The sequence below is a fragment of the Arachis stenosperma genome, chromosome 7 (assembly GCF_014773155.1).
Source record: "Arachis stenosperma cultivar V10309 chromosome 7, arast.V10309.gnm1.PFL2, whole genome shotgun sequence".
Taxonomy (NCBI): domain Eukaryota; kingdom Viridiplantae; phylum Streptophyta; class Magnoliopsida; order Fabales; family Fabaceae; genus Arachis; species Arachis stenosperma.
In genome coordinates this window covers 66911243-66938748 of record NC_080383.1, presented here as the reverse complement: position 1 = coordinate 66938748, position 27506 = coordinate 66911243, and the positions used below count along the sequence as shown (strand labels likewise).

The window sequence follows — 27506 nt, the reverse complement described above, 5'->3', positions numbered from 1 at the left end:
GACATTACTACACGCCCCATTGGTGGCGCAGGAGCTTGAAGTACCACACCTTCAAAAGCCCAAAAAAAGAGACCAATGATGAGAACCACTCACAGTTCTTAGAAGTCTCTAAGAAGTTTCAAATCAATATTCCTTTTGCTGAGGTTTCGGAGTAAAAGACCTCTCTTTGCTGCACTTGTGAAGGGCTTACCCCCTGAAAAGAAGGCCTTAAAGGAAAATTAAACAAAGATCCTGATTAAGGAGTGTTGTACATTAATTCAGAATAAGCTACCAAGGAAGATGCCAAACCCAGAGAGCTTTCAAATTCTATGTACTATTGGAAATATTACCTTTGACAAAGCCTTGTTGATCTTGGCTAGAGTATGAATCTAATGCCTCTGTCTATAATGAAAAAGCTATGAATCCAAGAAGCACAAGCAATAAGGATAACCCTGCAAATGGCTAACAAGTCTCTAAGGCAGGCATATGGGCTAGTAGATAACGTACTAGAAAAGGTTGGAGAGCTATTCCTCTCGGCAGACTCTGTGATACTTGACAAAGGAGAAGAAACAGATGACTCCATGATGAGCGGATAATTTATACGCTTTTTGGCATTGTTTTTAGGTAGTTTTTATTATGATCTAGTTACTTTTAGGGATGATTTCATTAGTTTTAATGCTAAATTCATATTTCTGGACTTTACTATGAGTTTGTGTATTTCTCTATGATTTCAGGTATTTTCTGGCTGAAATTGAGGGACCTGAGCAAAACTCTAATAGAAGGCTGACAAAGGACTGCTGATGCTGCTGGATTCTGACCTCCCTGCATTCAAAATGGATTTTCTGGAGCTATAAAACTCCAAATGGCACACTCTTAATGGCGTTGGAAAGTAGACATCCAGATCTTTCCAGAAATATATAATAGTCCATACTTTATTCGAGATTTGATGACGTAAACTGGTGCTCAACACCAGTTCCATGCTGCATTCTGGAGTCAAACGCCAGAAACACGTCACGAACCAGAGTTGAACGCCAAAAACACGTTACAACTTGGCGTTCAACTCCAAAAGAAGCCTCAGCTCGTGTAAAGATCAAGCTCAGCCCAAACACACACTAAGTGGGCCCCGGAAGTGGATTTATGCATCAATTACTTACTTCTGTAAACCCTAGTAGCTAGTCTAGTATAAATAGAACTTTTTACTATTGTATTAGAGATCTCTTGGACTATCTAGTTCTTTGACCATTTGGTCTTTCATGGGGGCTGGCCATTCGGCCATGCCTAGACCTTCATCACTTATGTATTTTCAACGGTGGAGTTTCTACACACCATAGATTAAGGGTGTGGAGCTCTGCTGTACCTCAAGTTTTAATGCAATTACTACTATTTTCTATTCAATTTCGCTTGTTCTTATTCTAAGATATTTGTTGCACTTCAACATGATGAATGTGATGATCCGTGACACTCATCATCATTCTCACCTATGAACGCGTGACTGACAACCACTTCACCATCATCTCCCTTGCTCCATCATGGAACTACTGTTTCATATGGGAGTAGTATATGTATACCCTCCATTGGAGTTAGTAGTTTTGATTTGAATCCTCAGCTCATTATCATGATGCAGCAAAGTTGCCAGTATTCTGGTCTTCCACAAGAAGAACCTACAGAGTTTCTGGCACAATTTTTACAAATTGCTGACACAGTACATGATAAGGAAGTAGATTAGGATGTCTACAGATTATTACTATTTTCATTTGCTGTAAAAGACCAAGCTAAGAGGTGGTTAAATAACCAACCTAAAGACAGCATAAAGACATGGAAGCAGTTGTCAAAAAAATTCCTGAATCACTATTTTCCTCCAAAACGGATGACACAGCTAAGGCTGAGCATCTAAGGCATTAAACAAGGAGATAATGAATCCCTTTATGATGCCTGGGAGAGATACAGAGAGATGCTAAGAAAATGCCCCTCTGAAATGTTTTCAGAGTGGATGCAGTTAGACATCTTTTATTATGGGTTTACAGAGAGAGCTCAGATTTCTCTAGACCACTCAGCTGGTGGATCTATCCACATGAAAAAGACAATAGAAGAAGCTCAAGAGCTTATTGATACAGTTGCCAGGAATCAGCATCTGTACCTAAGCAGTGAATCTTCCATAAACAAAGAGGCTAAAACAGTAACTGCTGAACTCAGTCCTACAGATCAAGCTGCTGAATTCAATTAGCAACTGGATTTTCTAACAAAACAGCTAGCCGAATTCAAGAAGATACTACAAGAAACAAGAATGGCTAATATGAATATGGAAGTACAGTTGAAGCAAACAGAACAGCATTTATCAAAACAAATAACAGAAGAGTGCCAAGCAGTTCAATTAAGAAGTGGGAAAACATTAAATACCTCACTTCAAGGTAGCAGGAAGCCAAGAAATGAGCAAACCGCCCAAAATCCATCTGAGGACAATAAGAGCCCAGAGAGGAATAATTCTGGCACTCAAACGCCGGAAAATTGGTGGAAAGCTAGCATTGAACGCCCAAACCATGCTCAGTCCTGGCGTTCAGCGCCAGAAGCAAGCAAGGAATTGGCGTTGAACGCCCAAAGGAAGCACAGTTCTGGCGTTCAGACACCGGAAACAGGTAAGGAGCTGGCGTCTAACGCCACTCCAGCTTCCATCTCTGGCATTCAAACGCCAGTGGGAGATCAAACACATACAAGTGCTTATAGCAACCCCTCTAAAAAGGCTTCTCAACCCACATCTGTAGGCAATAAACCTACAGCAACTAAGGTTGAGGAATATAAAACCAAAATGCCTTATCCTCAGAAACTCCGCCAAGCGGAACAGGATAAGTAATTTGCCCGCTTTGCAGACTATCTCAGGACTCTTGAAATAAAGATTCCGTCTGCAGAGGCACTTGAGCAAATACCCTCTTATGCTAAGTTCATGAAAGAGATCTTAAGTCATAAGAAGGATTGGAGGGAAACTGAAAGAGTTTACCTCACTGAACAATGCAGTGCAGTCATATTGAAAAGCTTACCTGAGAAGCTTAAAGATCCCGAAAGCTTTACGATACCATGCACATTAGAGGGTACTTGTACCAAGCAAGCTTTATGTGATCTTGGGGCAAGTATCAACCTAATACCTGCATCTACTATCAGAAAGCTTGGTTTGACTGAAGAAGTCAAACCAACCCGGATATGTCTCCAACTTGCTGATGGCTCCATTAAATACCCATCAGGCGTGATTGAAGACATGATTGTTAAGGTTGGGCCATTTGCCTTTCCCACTGACTTTGTGGTGCTGGAAATGGAGGAGCACAAGAATGCAACTCTTATTCTAGGAAGACCTTTCCTAGCAACTGGACGAACCCTCATTGATGTCCAAAAAGGGGAATTAACCCTGAGAGTCAATGAGGATGAGTTTAAGTTGAATGTTGTCAAAGCTATGCAGCATCCAGACACCTCAGACGACTGCATGAGCATTGATATTATTGACTCTCTGGTGGAAGAGGTCAATATGACTGAGAGTCTCGAATTAGAGTTAGAGGATATCTTTAAAGATGCTCAGCCTGATCTGGAGGAACCAGAGAGAATAATAGAACTTTTAAAAATCCCTCAGGAAGAGGAGAAACCTCCTAAACCCGAGCTCAAACCATTACCACCATCCCTGAAATACGCATTTCTGGGAGAAGGTGACACTTTTCCTGTAATCATAAGCTCTACCTTTAAGCCACATAAAGAGGAAGCACTAATTCAAGTGCTAAGGACACACAGGACAGCTCTTGGGTGGTCCATCAGTGATCTTAAGGCCATTAGCCCAGCCAGATTCATGCACAAGATCCTATTGGAGGATGATGCTAAGCCAGTGGTTCAACCACAGAGGCGGCTGAATCCATCCATGAAGGAGGTGGTGCAAAAAGAGGTCACTAAATTACTAGAGGCTGGGATTATTTATCCCATTTCTGATAGCCCCTGGGTAAGCCCTGCCCAAGTCGTCCCTAAGAAGGGTGGCATGACAGTGGTTCATAATGAAAAAAATGAACTGGTTCCTACGAGAACAGTTACAGGGTGGCGTATGTGTATTGATTACAGAAGGCTCAATACAGCTACCAGAAAGGATCATTTTTCTTTACCATTCATAGACCAGATGCTAGAAAGACTAGCAGACCATGAATACTACTGCTTCCTGGATGGATATTCAGGTTATAATCAAATTGCAGTAGATCCCCAGGATCAAGAAAAAACAGCATTCACATGTCCATCCGGTGTATTTACATACAGAAGGATGCCATTTGGTCTGTGCAATGCACCTGCAACCTTTCAAAGGTGCATGCTCTCTATTTGCTCTGATATGGTGGAAAAATTTCTGGAAGTCTTCATGGATGACTTTTCAGTATTTGGAGACTCATTTAGCTCCTGTCTTGACCATCTAGCACTTGTTCTAAAGAGGTGCCAAGAGACTAACCTGGTTTTAAACTGGGAGAAATGTCACTTTATGGTGACTGAAGGAATTGTCCTTGGGCACAAAATTTCGAACAAGGGAATAGAGGTGGATCAAGCTAAGGTAGAGGTAATTGAAAAATTACCACCACCTGCCAATGTTAAGGCAATCAGAAGCTTTCTGGGGCATGCAGGATTCTATAGGAGGTTTATAAAAGATTTTTCAAAAATTGCAAAATCTCTAAGTAATCTGCTAGCTGCTGACACGCCATTTATCTTTGATAAGGAGTGTCTGCAGGTGTTTGAGACTCTGAAAGCTAGGCTGGTCACAGTACCAGTCATCTCTGCACCAGACTGGACATTACCATTTGAATTAATGTGTGATGCCAGTGATCATGCCATTGGTGCAGTGTTGGGACAGAGGCATGACAAGCTTTTGCACGTCATTTATTATGCAAGTCGTGTTCTAAATGATGCGCAGAAGAACTACACAACCACAGAAAAGGAATTGCTTGCAGTGGTTTATGCCATTGACAAGTTCAGATCCTATTTAGTAGGATCAAAAGTGATTGTGTACACTGACCATGCTGCTCTTAAATATCTACTCACAAAGCAGGATTCAAAACCCAGGCTCATAAGATGGGTGTTGCTTCTGCAAGAGTTTGACATAGAAATAAGAGACAGAAAAGGGACAGAGAACCAAGTAGCAGATCACCTGTCCCGAATAGAACCAGTAGAAGGGATGTCCCTCCCTCTTACTGAGATCTCTGAAACCTTTCCGGATGAGCAACTTTTTGCCATTAAAGAAGCACCATGGTTTGCAGAACTTCATGATAGTGACCATGACAAAAAGTCCATTGTTAATGGGCAAGGAGTCAAGCATTATCTTAAAGGCAATTTTGAGCAAGAATGCTCAAAACTGAGACTTGATTAAAGCTCAGTAATAGTCCAGCTAAAGACAATAAAGAAGCGCTTGCTGGGAGGCAACCCAGTCAGGAGTTTATTTTATTTATAATTTTTAATTTTAAATTAGATAATACATTTCAGTGAATGATACAGAGTTACAGAAGGCTTCAGAGGATAAAACAGCAAAAAGAAGCTCACTGGTGCAAAAAAAGCTAGTAAGAGCTATTTTGGGCGTTGAACACCCAAAATAAGCATCTACTGGGCGTTCAACGCCAGTAGAGATAGCCATCTGGACATTAAACGCCAGAAAGAAGCACCTTCTGGGCGTTTAACGCCAGATTTACAACGTCCTGGGAGTTCAGAAAAACGCCCAGTGACAAAGGAGTTTCTGGCGTTCAACGCCAGCTAGAAGCAACAGCTGGGCGTTGAACGCCCAGGAGAAGCTACAGATGGGCGTTAAATGCCCAAAACATGCAGCGTTTGGGCATTTAACGCCAGGATTGTGGGGAAGAGGTAATTTCGTTTTCAATTCAAATTTTTTCCAATTTTCATGTTTCAATTCATGATTTCTTGCATAAACATGTTACAAACTCTCATCTTTCAACTTCAATTTCAAAAAAATTTTTCCTGAACATATTTCTTGATTTTTCTTTAATTTCTTTTCAAATCTTTTTCAAAACTCATCTATCTTTTTGAATTCTTTTCAAGTCTTTTTAATTTCTTCTCATATCTTTTTCAACTCATCATATCCTTTGAATTTCGAAATTGCCTCTCCTTCTATTCCTCTCCTTTCCTTTCTTTTGCTTGAGGACAAGCAAACCTCTAAGTTTGGTGTGATTTGCCATGATCACTGTGGCTAAAACTCATCAAGATCATGGCACCTAAGGGAACAGGAAGAGCAACGATGTGACTTGAAGGAACTGAAGCGTCAGAAATTATCTCTTGAAGGACCAAGCACCCCACAAACTAGAGGAACATCCACTTCCTAAAATAAAGTTTGTTGAGTCCTAATCTTTGCCTTAACTCTGTAATAACTGTTCTTATTAGGAATTTACCTTAGAAGTTATATATTAGTAGTAGTAATTAGTATCTCTATTTTGATTTTATTTCCAATTAAGCTATAAATTATTTTTCTCATCATCATCAAACATGAATAAAATAGTAGATTTTTAGAATAAAGAGGCAATTTAATTTCGAGTTCTTAATAAGAAAAATTCTAATTATTTATATGTGGTGGCAATACTTTTTGTCTTCTGAATGAATGCTTGAACAGTGCATATTTTTTATATTGAATTTCATGAATGTTAAAATTGTTGGCTCCTGAAAGAATGATGAACAAGAGAAATGTTATTGATGATCTGAAAAATCATAAAATTAATTCTTGAAGCAAGAAAAAGCAGTGAAGTAAAAGCAAAGCTTGCAAAAAAAATTTAGAAAGAAAAAGAAAAAGCAAGCAGAAAAAGCCAATAGCCCTTAAAACCAAAAGGCAAGGGTAAAAAGGATCCAAGGCTTTGAGCATCAATGGATAGGAGGGCCCAAGGAAACAAAATCCAGGCCTAAGCAGCTAAATCAAGCTGTCCCTAACCATGTGCTTGTGGCATGCAGGTCCATGTGAAAAGCTTGAGACTGAGTGGTTAAATTCGTGATCCAAAAGCAAAAAGAGTGTGCTTAAGAGCTCTGGACACCTCTAACTGGGGACTTTAGCAAAGCTGAGTCACAATTTGAAAAGGTTCACCCAGTCATGTGTCTGTGGCATTTATGTATCCGGTGGTAATACTGGAAAACAAAGTGCTTAGGGCCACGGCCAAGACTCATAAAAGTAGCTGTGTTCAAGAATCAACATACTTAACTAGGAAAATCAATAACACTATCTGAACTCTGAGTTCCTATGGATGCCAACCATTCTGAATTTCAAAGGATAAAGTGAGATGCCAAAACTGTTTGGAGGCAAAAAGCTACTAGCCCCGCTCATCTAATTAGAATCTGGGCTTCACTTAAAACTTATTGCTTCTTAATTTCTTTTTATCCTATTTTATTTGTCTAGTTTCTTGGGGACAAGCAACAGTTTAAGTTCGGTGTTATGATGAGTGGATATTTTATATGCTTTTTGGGGGTAATTTCATGTAGATTTTAGTATGTTTTAATTAGTTTTCAGCATAATTTTATTAGTTTTTAGGCAAAATTCATATTTTAGGACTTTACTATAAGTTTGTGTGTTTTTCTGTGATTTTAGGTATTTTCTGGCTGAAATTGAGGGAGCTGAGTAAAAATATTCATTAGATGAATTTCAAAGGAAAAAGTGAGATGCCAAAACTGTTCAGAAGCAAAAAGCTACAAGTCCTGCTCATCTAATTAGAACTAATATTCATTGATATTTTAAGATTTATAGTATATTCTCTTCTTTTTATCCTAATTGATTTTCAGTTGCTTGGGGACAAGCAACAATTTAAGTTTGGTGTTGTGATGAGCGGATAATTTATACGCTTTTTGGCATTGTTTTTAGGTAGTTTTTAGTATGATCTAGTTACTTTTAGGGATGATTTCATTAGTTTTTATGCTAAATTCACATTTCTGAACTTTACTATGAGTTTGTGTGTTTTTCTATGATTTCAGGTATTTTCTGGCTGAAATTGAGGGACCTGAGCAAAACTCTGATAGAAGGCTGACAAAGGACTGCTGATGCTGCTGGATTCTGATCTCCCTGCATTCGAAATGGATTTTCTAGAGCTACAGAACTTCAGATGGCGCGCTCTCAACGGCGTTGGAAAGTAGACATCCAGATATTTTCAGCAATATATAATAGTCCATACTTTATTTGAGATTTGATGACGTAAACTGGCACTCAACGCCAGTTCCATGCTGCATTCTAGAGTCAAATGCCAGAAACACATCACGAACCAGAGTTGAACGCCAAAAACACATTACAACTTGGTGTTCAACTCCAAAAGAAGCCTCAGCTCGTGTAAAGATCAAGCTCAGCCCAAACACACACCAAGTGGGCCCCGGAAGTGGATTTATGCATCAATTACTTACTTCTGTAAACCCTAGTAGCTAGTCTAGTATAAATAGAACTTTTTACTATTGTATTAGAGAACTCTTGGACTATCTAGTTCTTTTGACCATTCGATCTTTCATGGGGGCTGGCCATTCGGCCATGCCTGGACCTTCATCACTTATGTATTTTTAACGGTGGAGTTTCTACACACCATAGATTAAGGGTGTGGAGCTCTGCTGTACCTCAAGTTTCAATGTAATTACTACTATTTTCTATTCAATTCCGCTTGTTCTTATTCTAAGATATTCGTTGCACTTCAACATGATGAATGTGATGATACGTGACACCCATCATCATTTTCACTTATGAACGCGTGACTGACAATCACTTCCGTTCTACCTTAGACCGGGTGCATAATCAATTTTCTCAGCTGCAGTACCAGACAGGTCTCAGCCGGTACTGCCGGTCAAAATTCCACTGCGCGCTTTTATGCAGAAAACTATGTTTTCCGACTCGAAAAAATTCACTGAATCTAAATATCATATTTAAATCATCAAATTTCAATTGCTAAATCTTCCAACCATATTCGCTCCTATTTAACTTATAATTTAATTTATTTCGGTTAGACCGGGTATTACAATTTGCATCTTCCTCCATATCAAGAATAACAAAATCCACTAGGAGGAAAAACTTTTCCGATTTGATCAAGACATTTTCAACCACTCCATTTGTATGCTTGATTGATTTGTCTGCCATTTGTAAAGCTATTCTTGTGGGCTTCATCTCTTGAATTTGAAACTTTTTCATCACAGAGAGAGGCATCAAATTGATACTTACCCCTAAATCACACAATGCTCTTTCAAAAATTGTGTTTACAATGGTGTAGGGAATTTATAAACTTCCAAGATCTTTCTTCTTTATTGACAAATTTCTTTGAATAATTGCACTACACTCTCTAGTCATGACCACTGTTTGGCCTCCTTTTAAGAATTTTTTCTTTAACAATAATTCCTTCATGAATTTAACATATAGTGGCATTTGTTCAAGAGCTTCTATAAATGGAATGTTGATGTGTAGTGTCTTGAATATCTCCAAGAATTTGGAGTATTTCTTTTCCTTGTTCTTCTCCTGGAGCCTTTGAGGATATGGAATCTTAGACTTGTACTCAGGCACTGGAACAATCTCTTTTGGAACCACACTTGGTACATGAGCTCCCTTTTTTTCTTCCTTCTCTTCTTCAGCATGTTCTTCAAGGTTAGGGTCTCTTTGTTCTCCTTGTTCACTTCTTTCCCATTTCTCAGCATGATGGCCTTGCACTCTTCTCTTGGGTTTGGAATTATGTCACCAAAGAGACCATATGTGGATTGTTGAGCAACTTGCCTCGCCAATTGACCCATTTGAACTTCTAAGTTTCTAATAGAGACTTGGGTCTCATGTATGAGGTTTTGAGTATTTTGCATAAATGTGGAGGTTTGCTGGGAGAGTTTTTCTATTGTAATTTCCATCTGAAAAAGCTTTTGAGAAATCTGGGATTCTTGTGATGGTTGTGGTGGTTGGTGATGGTTATTGAAATTGTTGTAATGAGAGTTATTGTTGAAGTTGGGTTGTCTTTGACCTTGATTTCTCCGTCCAAAATTAGGGTGATTTCTCCACCAAGAATTGTATGTCTTAGAGAAAGGATCTTTGTTGGGTGACCTAGAAAAATTCCCCAAGTAATTTGCTTGCACAATAGAAGATTGTTCATACTTCCAACCTTCATTGTGAAGTACTCCACCACTCATGTCATAGAAAGCATCTTAGGTGGTCACGGATGAGACTTACCTTCCCCCTAAGTTTTGAGTGATGGCATTGATTTGTTGGGAAATGGCTCTATTTTTGGAAAGAATGGTATCCAGGACATCCAATTCCATGACTCCCTTTCTCATTGTTCTTTTGAAGGAATAAAGGTACTAATTGTTAGCTACCATCTCTATCAACTCCAATGCTTCATTAGTGATCTTCTTCATATGTAGATATCATCCGGCTGAGTTGTCCAAGGAGTTTCTTGAAGCCGGATTAATCCTGTCATAGAGGATTTGGGGTTGCACCCAGTCTGAGAATATATCTGGAGGGCACTTTCTCACCATACCCTTGTACCTTTCCCGTGCTTCATAAAGAGATTCGCCATCTAGCTGTCTGAAGGTTTGAATGTCCATTCTTAGCTTAGTCATCGTTTGAGGTGGGAAGAATCTGGTTAATAACTTATTGAATAAATTGTCCCAGGCTGCTATACTCTCCTTAGGTTGTGCTTCGAGCCACTGCTTGGCCTAGTCTCTCACAGTAAATGAGAACAACAACAACCAGTAAACATCAGCAGGGACCCCGTTAGTCTTGATCGTGTCACAAATCTATAGGAAGCTAGAGATGAGGGGTGTTCTTGAGGGCTTCCATTAAATTGGCAATTTTGTTACACCAATATAATGAGTTGAGGCTTCAGCTCAAAGTTGTTGGCATTCACAGCTGGAGTGACAATGCTACTGCCACAATACTTAGGATTTCGAGCAGTGAAGGATACAAGGGTCCTTCTAATTGGTTGAGAATTGTTGGCATTGTTGACAATAATAAGATCATTGTTCTCAGCCAAATTGATTTTAGTTTCCTCTTCAATTTCGTCCTCAAAATCTTCTTTAACTCTCTGAGATCTAGCTTATTTTTTTGTCACCAAGGAGTCCTTTCAATTTCAAGATTGAAGTGAAGAGGCTCCTTATCCCTGTTGCTTTGCATAAACACTTAGAAGACAAGGAAAATGTGGAATTTCCTATGTCAGAGAGAGGGGAATCCCAAGTGAAAAAGGCTCATTAAAGGGTGTATATGTGTTGGGCTTGGGCCCAACTTGGGCTCGGTCCAACCGCGTAGCGTTTTTGGTTCGTTGTGCCCAACTTTGGGCCAAACCTTTAGAATAAGTGTCCGGTTTGATATTTCAAACACTTTTCTAAGATTTTGTACTATTTTATTCTCTCTCATGCAGTATTGGATAGACTTAAGCCAGTACTGTTGGCTAATCTACTGGTACGCGTTTTTACGCAAAAATTTTCAAAAGAAAACATTTTCCCGCTCAGAAAATCCACTGAATACGAATCTCACATTTATATTTTTAAGAAAAGTATTTTTATATTTTCAAACCTATCCCGGGCAATTAAATTATTCTATTCTACTTAAGAGGTTTTTACGTAAAAACACTGGTTCTTACATCTTCCCCCTCCTAAAAAAATATTTTTACCCTCGAAAATACTATCCACCACGCTTACGCTGCGTTACTCTGATCGTTTGTCATCATGAATCCGGATTCCCCAACTACATCCACTAGAAGCTTCCTTTCCTATGTTTTACTTCCAACAAAATGCTAAGCTCTTTCTATCATAATAATGACTTTCCAAAAAATAGAACTAAGCTACCCTTATGTTCAAGCAACATATTATACTCAAAGCATACACTTACCTTTTATCGGAGGATCCGACCCCATCGCAACACGTACATCCAGAGTAAACACCCTGCCTAGTTGCTGATTCCAGCCTGCATCTTGATTCTTCCCCTAACGGCAATCCTTGGCAATATGTCCAAGTAGTCCACAGTTAAAGCATATACCTCTTTCCCTTGTCTGACAGAACTGGCCATAGTTAGCTTCTCTGAAGTTGCCTTGAGTCTGAGGATGCTGAGGTGCATGCCCATCCCTCTTGAAGCTTTGCCTTCTCAGTTGAAAGAATTCTCCACGGTGTCAGTCATTGTTACTCCCACGAGCGTTCTTCACCAAAGCCACCTTCCTAGCATATTCTTCTACAACTCTTGCCTTGTTCACCAACTCCAAGAATCTTCTAATCTCTAACGGAGCCACAACGGTCATGATGTCTTCCTTGAGCCCCTTGGTACTTGATGCATTTCCATCCTTCGTAGGATTCAAGAGCTCCCTGACATACCCTAAAAAATCTGCAAAGTTCTTCAAACTTGTTGGTGTACTGTGCCACGGTCATAGACTCTTGCTTCAGCTACATGAGTTCCAATTCCCTTGCTTCCCTCATTGACTCCAGAAAGTACTTCTCATAGAACAAAGTCTGAAACAGTTCCCATGGGATATCCCCATTTTGCAGTTGCATTAGTCGGCACTCCCCTTGCCACCAGTGTTGTGCCTCACCCAACAACTGATAAGCTGCAAACTCCACGAATTGATTCTCCAGAACATGTTGAGCTTGCAACGCATGCTCCATGGCTTGAAACCAGTTATCTGCTTCAGTAGGATCCATCGATCACTTAAAACTAGGCGGGTTAACCTTCAGAAAGGTTGCTAACGTCATCGGAGCACCACCTCCCAAGCCATTTCCTGCACCTTCTCCATTCCCTTGGCCATTACCATTCCCATTGTCGTTACTGTTTCCTTGTCCTATCCTTTCTATAGCCTGAGCGGTCACAGCTGCATTCGCTTGTATAGTATTGGTTAGGTGGGTCATAGCCACTATAAACTCAACGTAGTTACCGGCCAATTGGTCACTTCTTACTGTCTCTCTGCGTACGAAAATAACCTCATCCACGAGTAGCCATTCAAGTTCTTGTCCACACCAAACAATCAATATCAAGGTGATCAATCTCAATATCTTAAGTCTAGTGTTTCAATTATCACAAAAAGGCACTCACAAACAAGCATGTTATGCATATCAAGTAGATAACCTAAATAGCATGAAAGAAAATTGAGCCAGAGTATGCAATGAAGCACAATTAGCCCATCCCTCAGGCTCACGAGGACGAATCACTCTGATACCATAAAATGTAACACCCCTTTACCCTAAGCCTTATCTCTAGTCACAAAGTGAAGGATAACAAGGTATCACGACAGTTTTAAAGCTCATACATTAATAAATATAGAAGGAAATAATAATAGTGGGAGCCCGATAAAGGAATAAAGTTCAAAATCACGTAAAGCGGATTTACAAAGCGCAAAGCGTTCACACACGATGACTAAAAGCTTAAAGGCACCAAATACAATATGAGGCTTAATATAATAATAGTCAAGGTAGATATATATAAGTATGATAAAAAAAAAGAACTCTAGTCGTAGCCCACGGAGTTTAGGCCAACTAGATACAAACAGAAGATAAGAGTTTTTGAGTTAGAAACAGCTTATACAACTTATCTCTCAAAGTAAGCCCCTAAGATAGCAGAGTATATAAAAACAAAAGTAAGAGAACTACAACATAATAAACAAAATACAAAGACAATAGAAGATCCCCCGCTCAGTTACCATCCGCAAACACACCTAGGTGGGTTGCAGCCTGCATTTGAAAAACAACAACAACATATGGTATGGGAATCGGAGGTTCTTAGTATGGTAACAATGCCCAATATATATGATATAAGGTTCTGGGATGCCAAAGGCAATCCTAGAACTTCACATCAAAGATATTCAAGCTTAAAAAAAAATAAATAACTTAAACCATAAGCCATAAATAGGGTTATCTAAACTTAGAGAATTTCTAACTAATGCTAAACATACCGCTGTATCCTACAGCCTTCGTCAACCTAACCTCCATGCAATCCCATTACCACCGCCTCCCGATCCTCATCAACACCAGTAAGACACATTTAAGGCAAGCAAGTAAAGCACAAATAGTATTCATGTATAACAGATAAGTCAATTAGCATTTAGACATATTAATCAAATAGGCATAACTCAAGTAATCAAAGCAAACAAGCAGATAGAAGATGCATATGATGAATGCCTATCCTATTTGGCTCGTGATATCACTTATCAGTTCAAAATGCCAACCTGACACATCCCCGGGATGTCGTCTTTCTGTCACAACCAGGGATATAGTGCCCTACTCACTATTTCTAGTGCCCAGCACTTTATCTTGCGCCCCATGAGTTATAATGCCCGGCACACTCTTTCGGGTTATAGTGCACGAGTTCACTCTAGCAGCAGAAAGGTTATATGAGCAGGAGACTACCACAGTCCTTACATCTCAACGTAGGTAGGAGACTACCTCGGCCCCTACGCCGGCACCGCTACCTCGACAAGTGAAAGACTGCCACAGCCCTTGCCCGAGGTGCATTCATGGAAGACATTATGAAATTGAGAGAAAGGAGTTGAATTCAAACAATAATCATCAAACAATCAAACACTTACAATGGATGAATCTTGAAAATACCTCAATTCATTGATCCAAATCAAAATAACAAAGCATTCATAGATCTAGAGTGAAATAATCAAAACAACACAAATTGAGAATAGAAGAAGAGTAGATCTACAACTTGCATCAAGCAAAAGTGAATTAGCAATTGATCTCACCAAGAAATCAAAGGAGAATTGCAATGGAAAATGAAATCCTAGAGAGAGGTTGGAGCTTCTCTCTCTACAAAATGTAACTAACTAATGGAAAATATCTAGAAAATGTGCCTAATAAGTGAATTCCCCTCAAGCCCTTCAATCCTTGGTCTTCTTATGCTTCTCCCGCCAGAACTCTGCCCCAAAACAGGGTTGGTAACTGCCTGAAATTACTGGTCACGTTTTCTTCTTAAAAATCATGTGCGGTCATCGGTGCGTACGCGCACAACACGCGTACGTGTCCCTGGGGCTTTAGTAATCCGCATGCAGGCGTGAAGTACGCGGCCGCATCCCTTGAGGTTCTAGCTCAGCCGCTAAATACGTCGGCTCTTGGCTTCAGCTCCTTCGCGCTGGTCACAACGATGCGCATCCGCACGTACGCGCCAAGTGCGCGTGCGCGTCCTTGCTTAGAATTCCAAAGATCCAATTTTCATGCTCCTTCCCTTTATGCATGCTTCCATCCTCTTCTCCAAGCCATCCTAGCCCTAAAATCTCTGAAATCACTTAACGCACGGATCACGGCATCGAATGGTAATAGAGAAAGATCAAAATATATCTAATTCAATGCAAAAAGAAGCATGTTTTCATTCATGAGGCAAAATTGGGAGATGAACATAAAATCATGTATTTTTATATGAATAAGTATGAAAAATCATTGATAAAACCCTAAAAAATCTATACAAGATAAACCCTAAAAACGGAGTTTATCAACCACCCCTATATCTACAAGAATCCGGTGCATCATAGTTTCTACATAGTAGCCACCGAGCCTCGAGTATGACTATATGTGTTATAATACCATCCTGTCCAACATTCGATCGATACTGCTTTCTTTGACCCTGATGCCCCTTATGAGTTTTTTTTATCTTGGCTTCACCGGGCACTCCACATCATCTGTTCTCTAATGGACCTGGACATCCTCATCCTGTATACCCCGAGGACCAGGTTGTTTTCCCGCTGGACCCAGTTGACCAGCATGCACCTGAGCCTGTACCTAAGTGGGATATTCCTCTAGAACTGATTTTATCACCCTCGTTTGGCGCATAGACTGGAGAGTTGTCTGGACTTTCTGGGAATACTTCTGATACGACTCTTGCAGATGGACCTGTGTTCGCTGATGGACCTGTGCATATGGATCTGATCTGTGATAGTAGCATCAAAGAGATTCTGGAGGTTATAGAGATTTCTGACAATAAGGAAGATCCTAAAGAGTACCTTGATGTCATAGAAATTTCATCTTCAAATAGTGACGATTGATGGTTCGAGCTTGACAATATATCTTAGGAGCGTTTCATTTTAGCATAAATTTTGTATTGTAGCCTTTCACTTTTGGATTAGATCCACCAAGAGATTAAGAGTTGTATAGCTTTGTTAGGCTAATTCGAGTGCCAGATTAAGAGCTTCCTTTATAGACCAGGATCCGGAGTAATATATATATATATATATATATATATATAGCCATAAGCTATGTTAAGATAGTACTCTAACTAGCTTGTTTTGGTTTAAGCTATTTTTGTGTATATTGTACAGAAGATAAGTATATATTATATATCATTACAGTTTTTCTATATGTTACTTTATTTTTTTTTATGTTTATTTGTGTTTGTTTGTTTTAGTAGCATTTAGTTTTTAGTATGATCATGACGTATTAAAATTGGCTTGTTACATTTCATGTTACACATGTGAATCAATATAATAGTGGTTACAAAGAGATCAATATATTAGTGGTTACAAAGCCCATTTCACTAATCCTCCAAGCAGGCACAGACCTACTTTAGGAGGAGAGGGGGCAATTGCCCCATTAAAATTTTTTGAAGAAAAACTAAAAATTATATATATCTATTTATTTTTATTATGATGTTGTTTTCGCTCTCCATAATAAACTATAGACAATATTTTTGGAATATATCCTTAAAAAATATTTTATTAAGTTAAGCAGCAGTATTTATCTTGTTAAATCTGATTTAGTATTAAAATTATAAATAAATGAATCAACTCAATAAAAAAATTAATAAGTAGTAATAAGGTACTTTTTTTAACTAAACAATTAATTAATTACCAAAATAAAAATTTAATTTTCTAAATACACATCAAATTATCAATATCTTTTTTCATCTTCAAAAATCATTTGATATAAAAAAGAACATTATTTATTTATTATCTATTAATTAATGTTATATATTTTAACTTTGAAACTGTTTTGTTTGTACCGTTATTTTTGTTTAAAAAAGTATTCTTTTCATAAAAATTATAATAAATAAATAAACTTTTTAATTGAGTGAGAAATAATCTATATAGTTAAATCTTTTGGTACTTAAATATAATTTAAACTTCAAATTATAAATATTAGTATATTAATAAACTTAACGTGTCTATTGATTAACTCTTTTATTTATTAAATATGTAAAAATAATAAAATTGTAGTTAATTGAAAACATGGAACAATAAGTTGTTTATAATTTAACTAAGATTTTGAGTTCAGATTTTAGAATATAGCAAAAAAAAATATTTTTCAAAAATTGTTTATAATAAAAAGTATTTTTTTTAAAAATTGTACACTAATTTTTTTTAATTTTTATATCTCTAATTTTTTATTATATAATATAAATATGAATATTTAATAAAATTTATTTTTGTATATTTTTATCTATTATTAAAATTTTTTAAATCTGTCACTACTTCAAAAACAGATGCCTAAAAGTTGTTTATTAATAATGCTCTTATTCCTAATTTTTAAAAGCTCCACAGTATTTCTAATGTTGAGTAGGTGTGAACCAATAGTCCAATATATTAGTAGTTATAAAAGAAAATAAATTAAAATTAATGTCAATTAAAATATATTATTATAACAGTATATATGAGAATCAAATTATAAAAAGTATCATTAATACATGATACGGTTGCATTTTAATAGATAAGAATATATTGTTATGATTAATATATATGTAGAGGCTATATAATGTATGACAAGTTGATTGATAAGTAAGATTGATAAAAAATTAAAATATAAAAAAATTATATAAAAGAAGTCAATTTCAGAAAATTTAGTTAGTTATGGTTAAATTATTTTGATTTTCAAATTTTTTCATATATATATGTGAATTCTATCCGATCTCCTCTAGAATAACATGTAAGTTATTTTTCATGATGTGTCACACTTTAATTGGTAATTATCTTAACCATAGTTGGGTTATTTTGTAATTTATGGTTTGAGATGGATAATGATATAATTTTTTAAAATATTAAAACTTCACTCTCGTTAATTGAAGCATATCTTCGCTCCTCCATTCTTTTTTCATCATGTAACTTCGATCCTTCCAAGCATCGCCATGCCAGCAGTGACAAGAAGCAGCGCCGTCGTTGCGATCTACTGCCCTCTCACGCAATTTCTCTCTTAACGACGTTGTTGAATTTTCATTGCCCCGTTCTTCTCCGTCACCGACGTTGTTGAATTTTCATTGCCCCGTTCTTCTCCGTCACCGCTATCTCCTGTCGTCTCACTCTATTCTTCTTTTTGCTGTGGATCACTTCTTACCAACATAATTAATGGTTAGTTTAGTTATTAAAAATTTTTCATTAAAAAAACATATTTTTATTTAATTACATGATAAAATATATATTCATAGATAAAATATAATATAATAAAATAAATCTATTTAAAATACTTAGGAATATAATTAAAATCATGAACATATAAATATAATAATAAATTTATACTCTAAACAAGTAAACATATTTTTTATCATACATAAATTATTTAAAAATAAATATATTATTAAAATTAATAATACAAATTTAAAATGATAAAATCCAATTTTTTTACCGTATTTTTTTATAGTATTTTTATTTTTTTAATTTTTAATTTATTAGTACTTTATTATTTAATTAATAATTAAAAAATTATTTTTATGAAAAATTATTTTTTGTATTATCTTAAAGAAGAGACTAATATAACTGTTTAAAAAAATTTAAAAATGATATTTTAAATCAAAAGTATTTAATATAAAAAATTTTAAATACAAAAATAAATTATATAAATATTTAAGAGATAGATATAAAATACATGCTTAAAATAAATAAAATAGATAAAATAAAAATACTCATGAAAAATAACGAATTATTTTGATCTGTTTTATTTATTTTAGACATATTCACGAAAAATAAAAAATTATTTTTATCTATTTTATTTATTTTAGACATGACGGAATGACTAACAACAGAACTACTCCATCCCATGAAGTTCATAGAGACACTAGAAATTATTCTAAGTTAAGAAAAAGTGTTCGTTTGATTGGTTTTTTTTTAAAGATATTTTGTAAGCTCCATATTATTGATTAGGGAATCATTATGCTATATATAAAACAAATGATTTCAGATTATAACCTATTCTTATCCAAGTTTTGTTGTTGTCTTAGTCAACTCACTTTATATATATATATATATATATATATATATATATATATATATATATATATATATATATATATATAATTATTAATATAAAATATATATAAAATATAAAACATATATATTAAAATTAAGTTAAATTATATATAAATTTATATATAAATATGATAATTAATTTGATAATTGTTTTTTAGTGTGCATATATATAATATTTTTTTTCAATTGAGTTCTTGAAAAATAACAGTAAGTTGTTTAAGTATTATATTACATAACTTTATTATATTTTCAATAATTTTGTGTTAAAAAAAGGGTCTGTATTAATTAAGAATAAAAAACAGTTATTACTTTTCAAGACAAATTAGAAATTTACTCTACTGGATTGATACAGAAATTCAGAATGTATTAAGAAACAATCGATCAGTATGTTGCCATAATAATGTTGTCACACATTTTATGGTCAAATATAAAAATTTACAAATATATATATTTTATATACTTCTTATAAAGGAACACTTGAACTAATGTTAGTATAATTTTTTGTCACTGATAATAAATATAAATTAAAATTTATACCTAACTAAAAAGTTATACAATAATATTTAAGTACTTATTAACAGATGACAAACTAGGAACTTAATTATTAAGCTTATTTTGAAAGAGTTGAACCTATTTAGAATTTAAATATAAAAAAGAAAAAAAAAAGTTAAATTGTTTTGAATATGAAAGAAGAAATATAATATGCTGCTAATATACCCACAAAATTAAATAAGTGTGATTTATTTAGTTGGATAGGAACATATAGGATAAAAGCCGGTTAATGATAAAAGAAAAGGAAAACCACACAATCCTTTATATTATGGCAAAATTTCCACACGAGAACTAAAAAATTCAAAAGATATGAAAAGACATTACTATTTTATATATATATATATATATAATAGTAATGTCTTTTCATATAGATGATATTATGAAATGTTAATAATTCAATTAAATTTATGATGTACAAACACTGATATGGATATGGGATATGATTTGACATGGGATATATAGATATACGAATTTTAAAATTTTATAAAACACAAAAACACGATATATATATATATAAAATATAAAATATTTTTTAAATAAATTACAATAAAATTTTGATATTTTATTGTTATTAAAATATAAAATAATTTTTTAATTAATTTTAATGTTTTTTTAATTATATAAAAGTATTTAAAATATTTTTGTTTTAATATATAATAATATATATTATTTTTAAATTCATTTGAAAAATACATATTAAGAATAAGGTTAGAGAGGCTGACACGTAATGATATTTAGGTATATTCAAGTGTGTCTGAAAAAAAAAAATTTTATTAAGACACGGTTGAACACGACAAACACGCGTATTGGACGAGTATCGATAAATATCATGTTCAAAATGTGTTCGACACGCAGATACAACAACTTAACAAAGTGTCCGTAGTTTATAGAATTAAACATATTCAATCAAACACATTAATCTATCTAACTATTTAAAGTGTGATATTTGTATAAAAACATCATTATTAAAGTATCTATATATTTCAGTTGCTGAAAAGTACAACGGGCCACGAGTTGCTCTCCCCCTCGCTCTTCTTTGTTCTATAAATTGCCGTGTTCACCAATTGAGCAGACACCCCTACACATCTTTTCTTTTTTCTCCCCCCTTTTGTTAGTCTCTTACTGCTCCAACTCCAAAACCACACCTCTCTTTCTCTTTTCGTCTTCTATAAATTGCTCATTGAACAGGGGAAGCAGCATATCTATTATCCACCTCTGTTCTTTTCTTCCTTGTTTTTCTTTGTCGCAACCTTCCACCTCTTTCTCATTATTTCTTCCAAGTTACACATACATAAGATTATTATTAATGAAATCATCATCACAAGTGAGTACCAACATAGTGAAGCTCACAGAGTCGTTCTTCCATTCGACTGTTTCGGCAGCAAGTTCACAAGTGCAAAAATCATCAATGGCCTTGTTTGGTGGGTTATTGGGTCAATACCAGAAGAGAAGGCTTCTCTTCACTGTAGAAGAAAGCAATAATAATAAAGGAGGCAATAACAAAGTTAACCCCTGGCTTGAATCAATGAGAGCTTCTTCTCCTACACGAATCACACCCAACAACAATAACAACCAAGACGATAGCAACAACAACCCCTCTTGGATCGTAAGTTTTAACTAACATACATATATATACCAATACCATTCTTTCTTGGATTCATACCCTTTGCTGTTTCTTTGCCCTTTTTCCCATCATATTCATCAACATCACTATGTACATCAGCCAAATATTTTTCCCTTTAGAGTTTGGTACATCGAAAAATTAATGTATTTAGATTTACTTTGTGTCCAAATACATTCAAGTTTTGAATGTACCAAAATCTTTTAAAGTGATAGTAAAGGAGTAAGTTTGTCAAAAAGAATGATGGTGGCCAATAATGAGTGAACCATGAACATTGAACTTAAATATAATTATTAATATTGAAGAGAAGCATTGATTATGAAACGCACTATTAACAAGCTAAGTAGTGTATCATTTATAATCATGCATTCGATTTGGCAAAAAAGACAGAGAGGACCAAATGCCTCTGCTACAACGTGAATGATATGCTTCTTTGTTGGTTTGTTAGTGGTTTGTGTTGTTGTAAGTTTAGCTTGTTCCCTCACAACTCTTTACGAGTTCAGATGAGGCTCTGAAGATGTTTGATGAGATGATATGGAACTAAATAGTGTAGTCTGATTTTGCAGGTTGGTCATCCATCTGCGCTGAAGATGTTTGATGAGATAATATGGAACTCGAAAGGGAAGCAAGTTGTTGTGTTTCTTGATTACGATGGAACTCTTTCTCCAATTGTTGCAGATCCAGAGAAAGCATTCATGACTAAAAAGGTTCCTCTCTTAACACTTAAAAGAAGGTGGCTACTTTCATGAGCACGCCTTCACGTGAAGATAGTATTATGAACTTTTAGACTATTCAACATGTTTAACTGAATCATTAACAGTTTAATCGATAAAGATTTTTTTTTTTTTTTTGAAAATAACCATCTAAAAGAAACTCTATACTTCTCAATAGAAAATGATAAATATTGATTTTATTATTTTCATGCTTTATTCACTCAGATGAGAGCAATACTAAAGGACATAGCAAGACTATTTCCCACTGCCATAGTAACCGGAAGATGTATTGACAAGGTGCATTTTTTTTCTTCCCTGCAAAACCAAAATCTGAGAGACAATTTTTTTTTGAAAAAGAAAATATAAATAAATAAATAAATAAAATTTTTAGGTATACGATTTTGTAAGATTGGGAGAAGTGTACTATGCTGGAAGTCACGGTATGGACATCAAAGGACCAACAAAAAGCCGCAATCATCAGAAAGTGAGTCATACTTTCCACCAGAACCAAATTATAAACATAGTTGGATTTCTTTATTTTAGGTGAAAATAACCCTTCTTAGTTATTCCTTTTAAAAAAAATCATTTTTAAACAATATGCTCTAATAAAGTTGTTGTTCTTTGCTTAGATTCTTAATTATTCTTGTTTTGTTTCCAGGGTAATAATAATGAAGCATTAGTGCTCTTCCAACCTGCGAGTCAATTCTTGCCCATGATCAACGAGGTTCGTTTTGTCTAATTTTGTTTGCATCCATTTTTTTAATGTCAAATACTCAAATGATGTAGAATATATAATAATATAATATTACTTTATGTTATAACATAATTTGATCAATAAAAAATGACATTCTAGTTAATATTGAATAGAAGTAAAAACTCACTTAGAATTTGTTTTCATATGAAATTGATAGTTAAAAATAATTAGATAATAATTTAGTTAAATATATTAAATCATTTAATATTTTTAAATATCAATTTTACATAAAATTGGTATCAACTTTATATAAAGATATTTGTACTTGAGTTTTTACTTCTAATAAAAATAGATCAGTACAGTTCAAGAACAATAATTTACTAGTAACTTTTATGATTTATGGAAATGTTCTCATATACTTTTTTTTCTTTTTTTTTGTTTTATTCTTTATTTGGTTTCAGGTGTACAAGATCTTGGTAGAAAAAATGAAGGCTATTCCAGGGGCTAAAGTAGAAAACAACAAGTTTTGTCTGTCCGTGCACTTTCGATGTGTTGAAGAAAAGGTACCACCTAATTAAAGGATTTTTTTTTTAAATTCCTTTAATAAAATTTGTTCACCAAACATGCACACACGCACGCGCAAAAACTCACATAAGTTAAATTGATGGGTCAAATTACTAGTATTATTATATTTTTAAATTTTTATAATTTTAAATCTAACTATTTTTTTAACCTTTATTTGCTTTCTCTTTAGTGCTGGTCAGCCTTGGCGGAACAAGTTAATTCAGTGCTCAAGGAGTACCCAAAACTTAAGTTAACACACGGGAGAAAAGTTATTGAGATTCGTCCAACTATAAAATGGGACAAAGGCAAGGCTATTGAATTCTTGTTAGAGTCACTAGGTGAGTATTTTTCATTCTAAAAAAAAATATGTAATTAATTAACTAATATATATTATATATGTGTGCAGTAGTGCTAACTATAACATATGTTCTTTGGTGATTTTTAGGCTATGCAAATTCTACCAGCGTATTTCCCATCTATATTGGTGATGATAGAACTGATGAAGATGCTTTTAAGGTAACAGAATTGCCGTCACCAAAACCAACTTGTTAAAATTATTGCATTATTATATTCAACTCTCATATTCATATTCTTATTCTAACTAGAGACTATTAAAAAAATTATTTTAACTGTCATTTATTTTATTTTTAGTGGTAATAAAAATAACTGTTAATCTATTTATCGGTAATTAAACATTAGTTATTTTATATTTTTTCGTTAAAAAATTTTAGTAACAATTATATACTTGCCGATGAAGACTATTTTTAATAGTTACAAAAAATATAATTATCATTATAATATGTAGTAATAATAATAAATATAATTGTTACAAAACATAAGTTAAATAAGATATATAATAATAATTATTATATTTTTGGTACTAAAAATTTGTTGTTAAAAATAATTTTATGGTAGTGAGACTTTAATTTTTTGGATATCATATATAACAGGTTCTACGTAGTAAGGGCCAAGGAATTGGGATTCTTGTTTCTCAAATTCAAAAAGAAACTAAGGCTATCTACACTTTGCATGATCCTTTAGAGGTATTAATTCATGTTTATCAATTAACGCATTATCTAACAATAATAGCCATTAATATTGTATTCATTTTTCCACATTAATAATGAATATGTGCAATATAAAATAAATTTAATGAAATTTTATTTACAGGTTGGACAATTTTTAAGGCGTTTGGCAGATTGGAAAAAAAACAAGTTCTAGCCATACACCCACCACAAATTGTAGATTTGTAGATGAGTTTAATTTTTAGGTAATTGATACCTTCCAAGGAATATAGTCAAGGGGTGGCTCAAATTGTATCCCTTAATTATTAGTTTCCTTTTGAAAAATAGAAACTATTATTGTTGTTGTTTCATAATGTAAATTTTAGACTGTATTTGAAATTTATAATTTTGGAAGAAAATATAAATTATTAAAAGATAGATAAAGATAAATTTCTGTGTTTCTATTTCTATTAATTATATATGTATTTTTCTCTTAAAAATACAATTCAAATATAACGTTATGAACAAATTAAAGTGCAAATTGAATTATTATTATTATTATTATTATTATTATTATTATTATTATTATTATTATTATTATTATTATTATTATGTGAATGTATCCTGTTGCATGCGCACACGCGGATAGTGAAAGATAATGTTTATTGCTGCAGACCTGCAGTGCAATTTTTGCCATGCATTGCGTGCCAACCTTGTTGTCTCAATTGTACTTATTATTGTACGTCTTGTTTTATGTTGGAAAGTGTAAACAATGAAAACGAAAATGATTTACTTCCAGCTTCAAAAGACGTGTTCAAATAAGCTAATATCAATGGAAAATTTTAAGTATTTTAGTGTTTTAAGTATTTCAATAATTTTAGTTATTGATTTTAATAATAAAATTTATACATGATTTATAAAATTGATAGTTAAAATTATTAGAATATCTAAAATATTTTTAATATTATAAATAAAAAATTAATTGAATTAAAAACTAACTTTTTTGTCATTAAAACTGAAAAGTATGAGATTCAAAGTTCTGAGTGTGTGAACAAAAAGATGAACTAAGAGCCTAAGAGAAAAAAAAATGAGAGAGAATAATATAGAGAGCAATTTGATAGAGAAATTGATGAATTCTATTATTTATAAGTTGAAGTAAGTGTTTATAGTTTACACTGTGAGGTAGCTATTTATAGAAGATCTAGTTATATGCAAAATAACAAACTCAATTAATTTTGCCAACCAATCTTGCCACATCATTAACTTACTAACTAACTTCAGAAGTTTCACATGCTTCTTCTTCTTTTTCTTCTTCTTCTTCTCATTACTTGTATCATCTTCCTTGTGGAAGAGCTATAGTTGAAGGTAAAGCACTCTCATAATCTCTATTGTGTGAGTTCAGGTGTGAAGAGAAGAGAAGAGGGATGAAGAAAGGGAGCAGAGGGAACAGAGAGAAGGTTGGAGGAAGAGAGAAGTGAGAGAAGAAGTTGAAAGAAAATCTGCACTCTGAAATTGATCATCTCAAAATGAGCATTTTAACTGATTACAAGAATGAACAATATTCTACTTATAGTATCTATTTTGCTAGGCTACTTAATTTACCAGTCTTCTAAGTTACCAGTTACATACAAGAGTCAAGGCCTTCTAGGTACTTCTAACATCTAACTAATTATATAATTACTCTAACTAACTGAGTAATAAATCTCAAGTAACACCCCCTCTCAAACTTGGACTATGGATGTCCAATAGTTAGAGTTTGCTTTCATATGACTTGAACATACTTGGTGCCAATTGACGTTGGAATTTTTGCCAGTAAAGAATGTCATAAAAACAGTCGCGTTGTAGATATAGTCTCTAAACCGACAGAAATTCCTTCGTACAAACGTTTTGGGTGCCACAAGTAACAAACCCCTTTAAAAATTGTTAACCGAGTATTTAAACCTCGGGTCGTCTTCTCAAGGAACTGCGTGGAAGTATGTTCTTATTATTGGTTATAAAAGTTGTAATCGGGGTTTAGAAGGTGAGAAGCAAGTGATTTAAATGACAAGTGAAGTGAATGGCAATTAAAAATAGATAAATAACTGTAAAACAATTTTTGGCAAGATAAGGGAATTTAGAGGTCCAACTTGGTTATCTCTCTCAACTATAATAAAAGTTGAGTCTAAACTCCACTTGGTCAACCTTTACCAGGGCAAAGAAAAGTCAAGGGACTAATTAAATTGACCTTTGAATCCTAATTATTTCCTAAGAAAAGGTTGGGATTATTTAGGTTCAACTCAATTAGCAAGATAACGATTATTAATTACGTTGAGTTCAATAACTGTTGAGTTACTAATTCTAAATCAGAACCAAAAGGGGGAAAAGTAAAATTGCTGGAATAATAAAAATACCTTCAAATCGTAAACAATGACAATCATAAATTAACAAGGGCAATAATAAACTGAAAGTGCCTCAATACCATTAATTCAAATAATTATCTGTAACATGGAATAATTCATAAATTGAATTATAAAAGTAATGATCAATTCAAATGCTGGAATAAATAATTATAGAACTAAAATAAAAGAACATTTAAAAACCTGGATCCAGAGTTACTCTTGAAACAAGAAGAAATCCTAAATCCTAAAAGAGAGAGAGAAAATCTCTCTCCAAACTAGATCTAAATCATTGAAAACTAAAATTATGCGTGTCCTCTCAAAATTGATGCATTCCCTCACTTCATAACCTCTTGTCTATGCTTTCTGGACTTGGATTTGGGCCAAAAAGGGTTTTAGAACTCGCTGGGACGTATTCTGTAATTTGCTGATGCGTGGCCTCTGTCACGCGTCTGCGTGGGTCACGCGGTCACGTCATTCGGAGCTTTCCTTGCCACGCGGTCGCGTCAGTCATGCGACCGTGTCATGTGCGTTCTGCTTAAGGCACGCAGTCGTGTCAGTCACGCGGCCGCATCGCTGCTGATTCGTGCTTGGCACGCGATCGCGTCGTCCATGCGATCGCGTGGATACCAGTTTTCTTAAAGCTCCGTTTTGCTTTCTCCTTTCTTTTTAGTATGTTTCCTTTTTCATCCTTTAAGTCATTCTGCCTTAGAAAATCTGAAACTACTCAACACACTAATCACGGCATCGAATGGAAATAAAGGTAATTAAAATAATTAATTTTCAAAGCTTAGGAAACATGTTTTTCACAATATGACATAATAAGGAAGGGAAAGTAAAACCATGTAATTAATGTGAATAAGTAGGTGAAGGA

The 27506-nt window shown here is 34.3% G+C and overlaps 1 protein-coding gene across 1 annotated transcript; it reads left to right on the top strand.

Annotated features, from left to right (window-relative positions):
* The first annotated feature begins 20809 nt into the window (after positions 1 to 20809).
* On the top strand, positions 20810 to 24551 carry LOC130941690 (probable trehalose-phosphate phosphatase H). Its single transcript, XM_057870260.1, has 10 exons — positions 20810 to 21267; positions 21849 to 21989; positions 22221 to 22292; positions 22387 to 22479; positions 22654 to 22719; positions 23151 to 23252; positions 23444 to 23591; positions 23699 to 23769; positions 24204 to 24296; positions 24424 to 24551. Exons 1-10 carry the CDS (start codon positions 20968 to 20970, stop codon positions 24472 to 24474), a joined length of 1137 nt encoding a protein of 378 aa, XP_057726243.1. The 5' UTR covers positions 20810 to 20967; the 3' UTR covers positions 24475 to 24551.
* The last annotated feature ends 2955 nt before the right edge of the window (positions 24552 to 27506 follow it).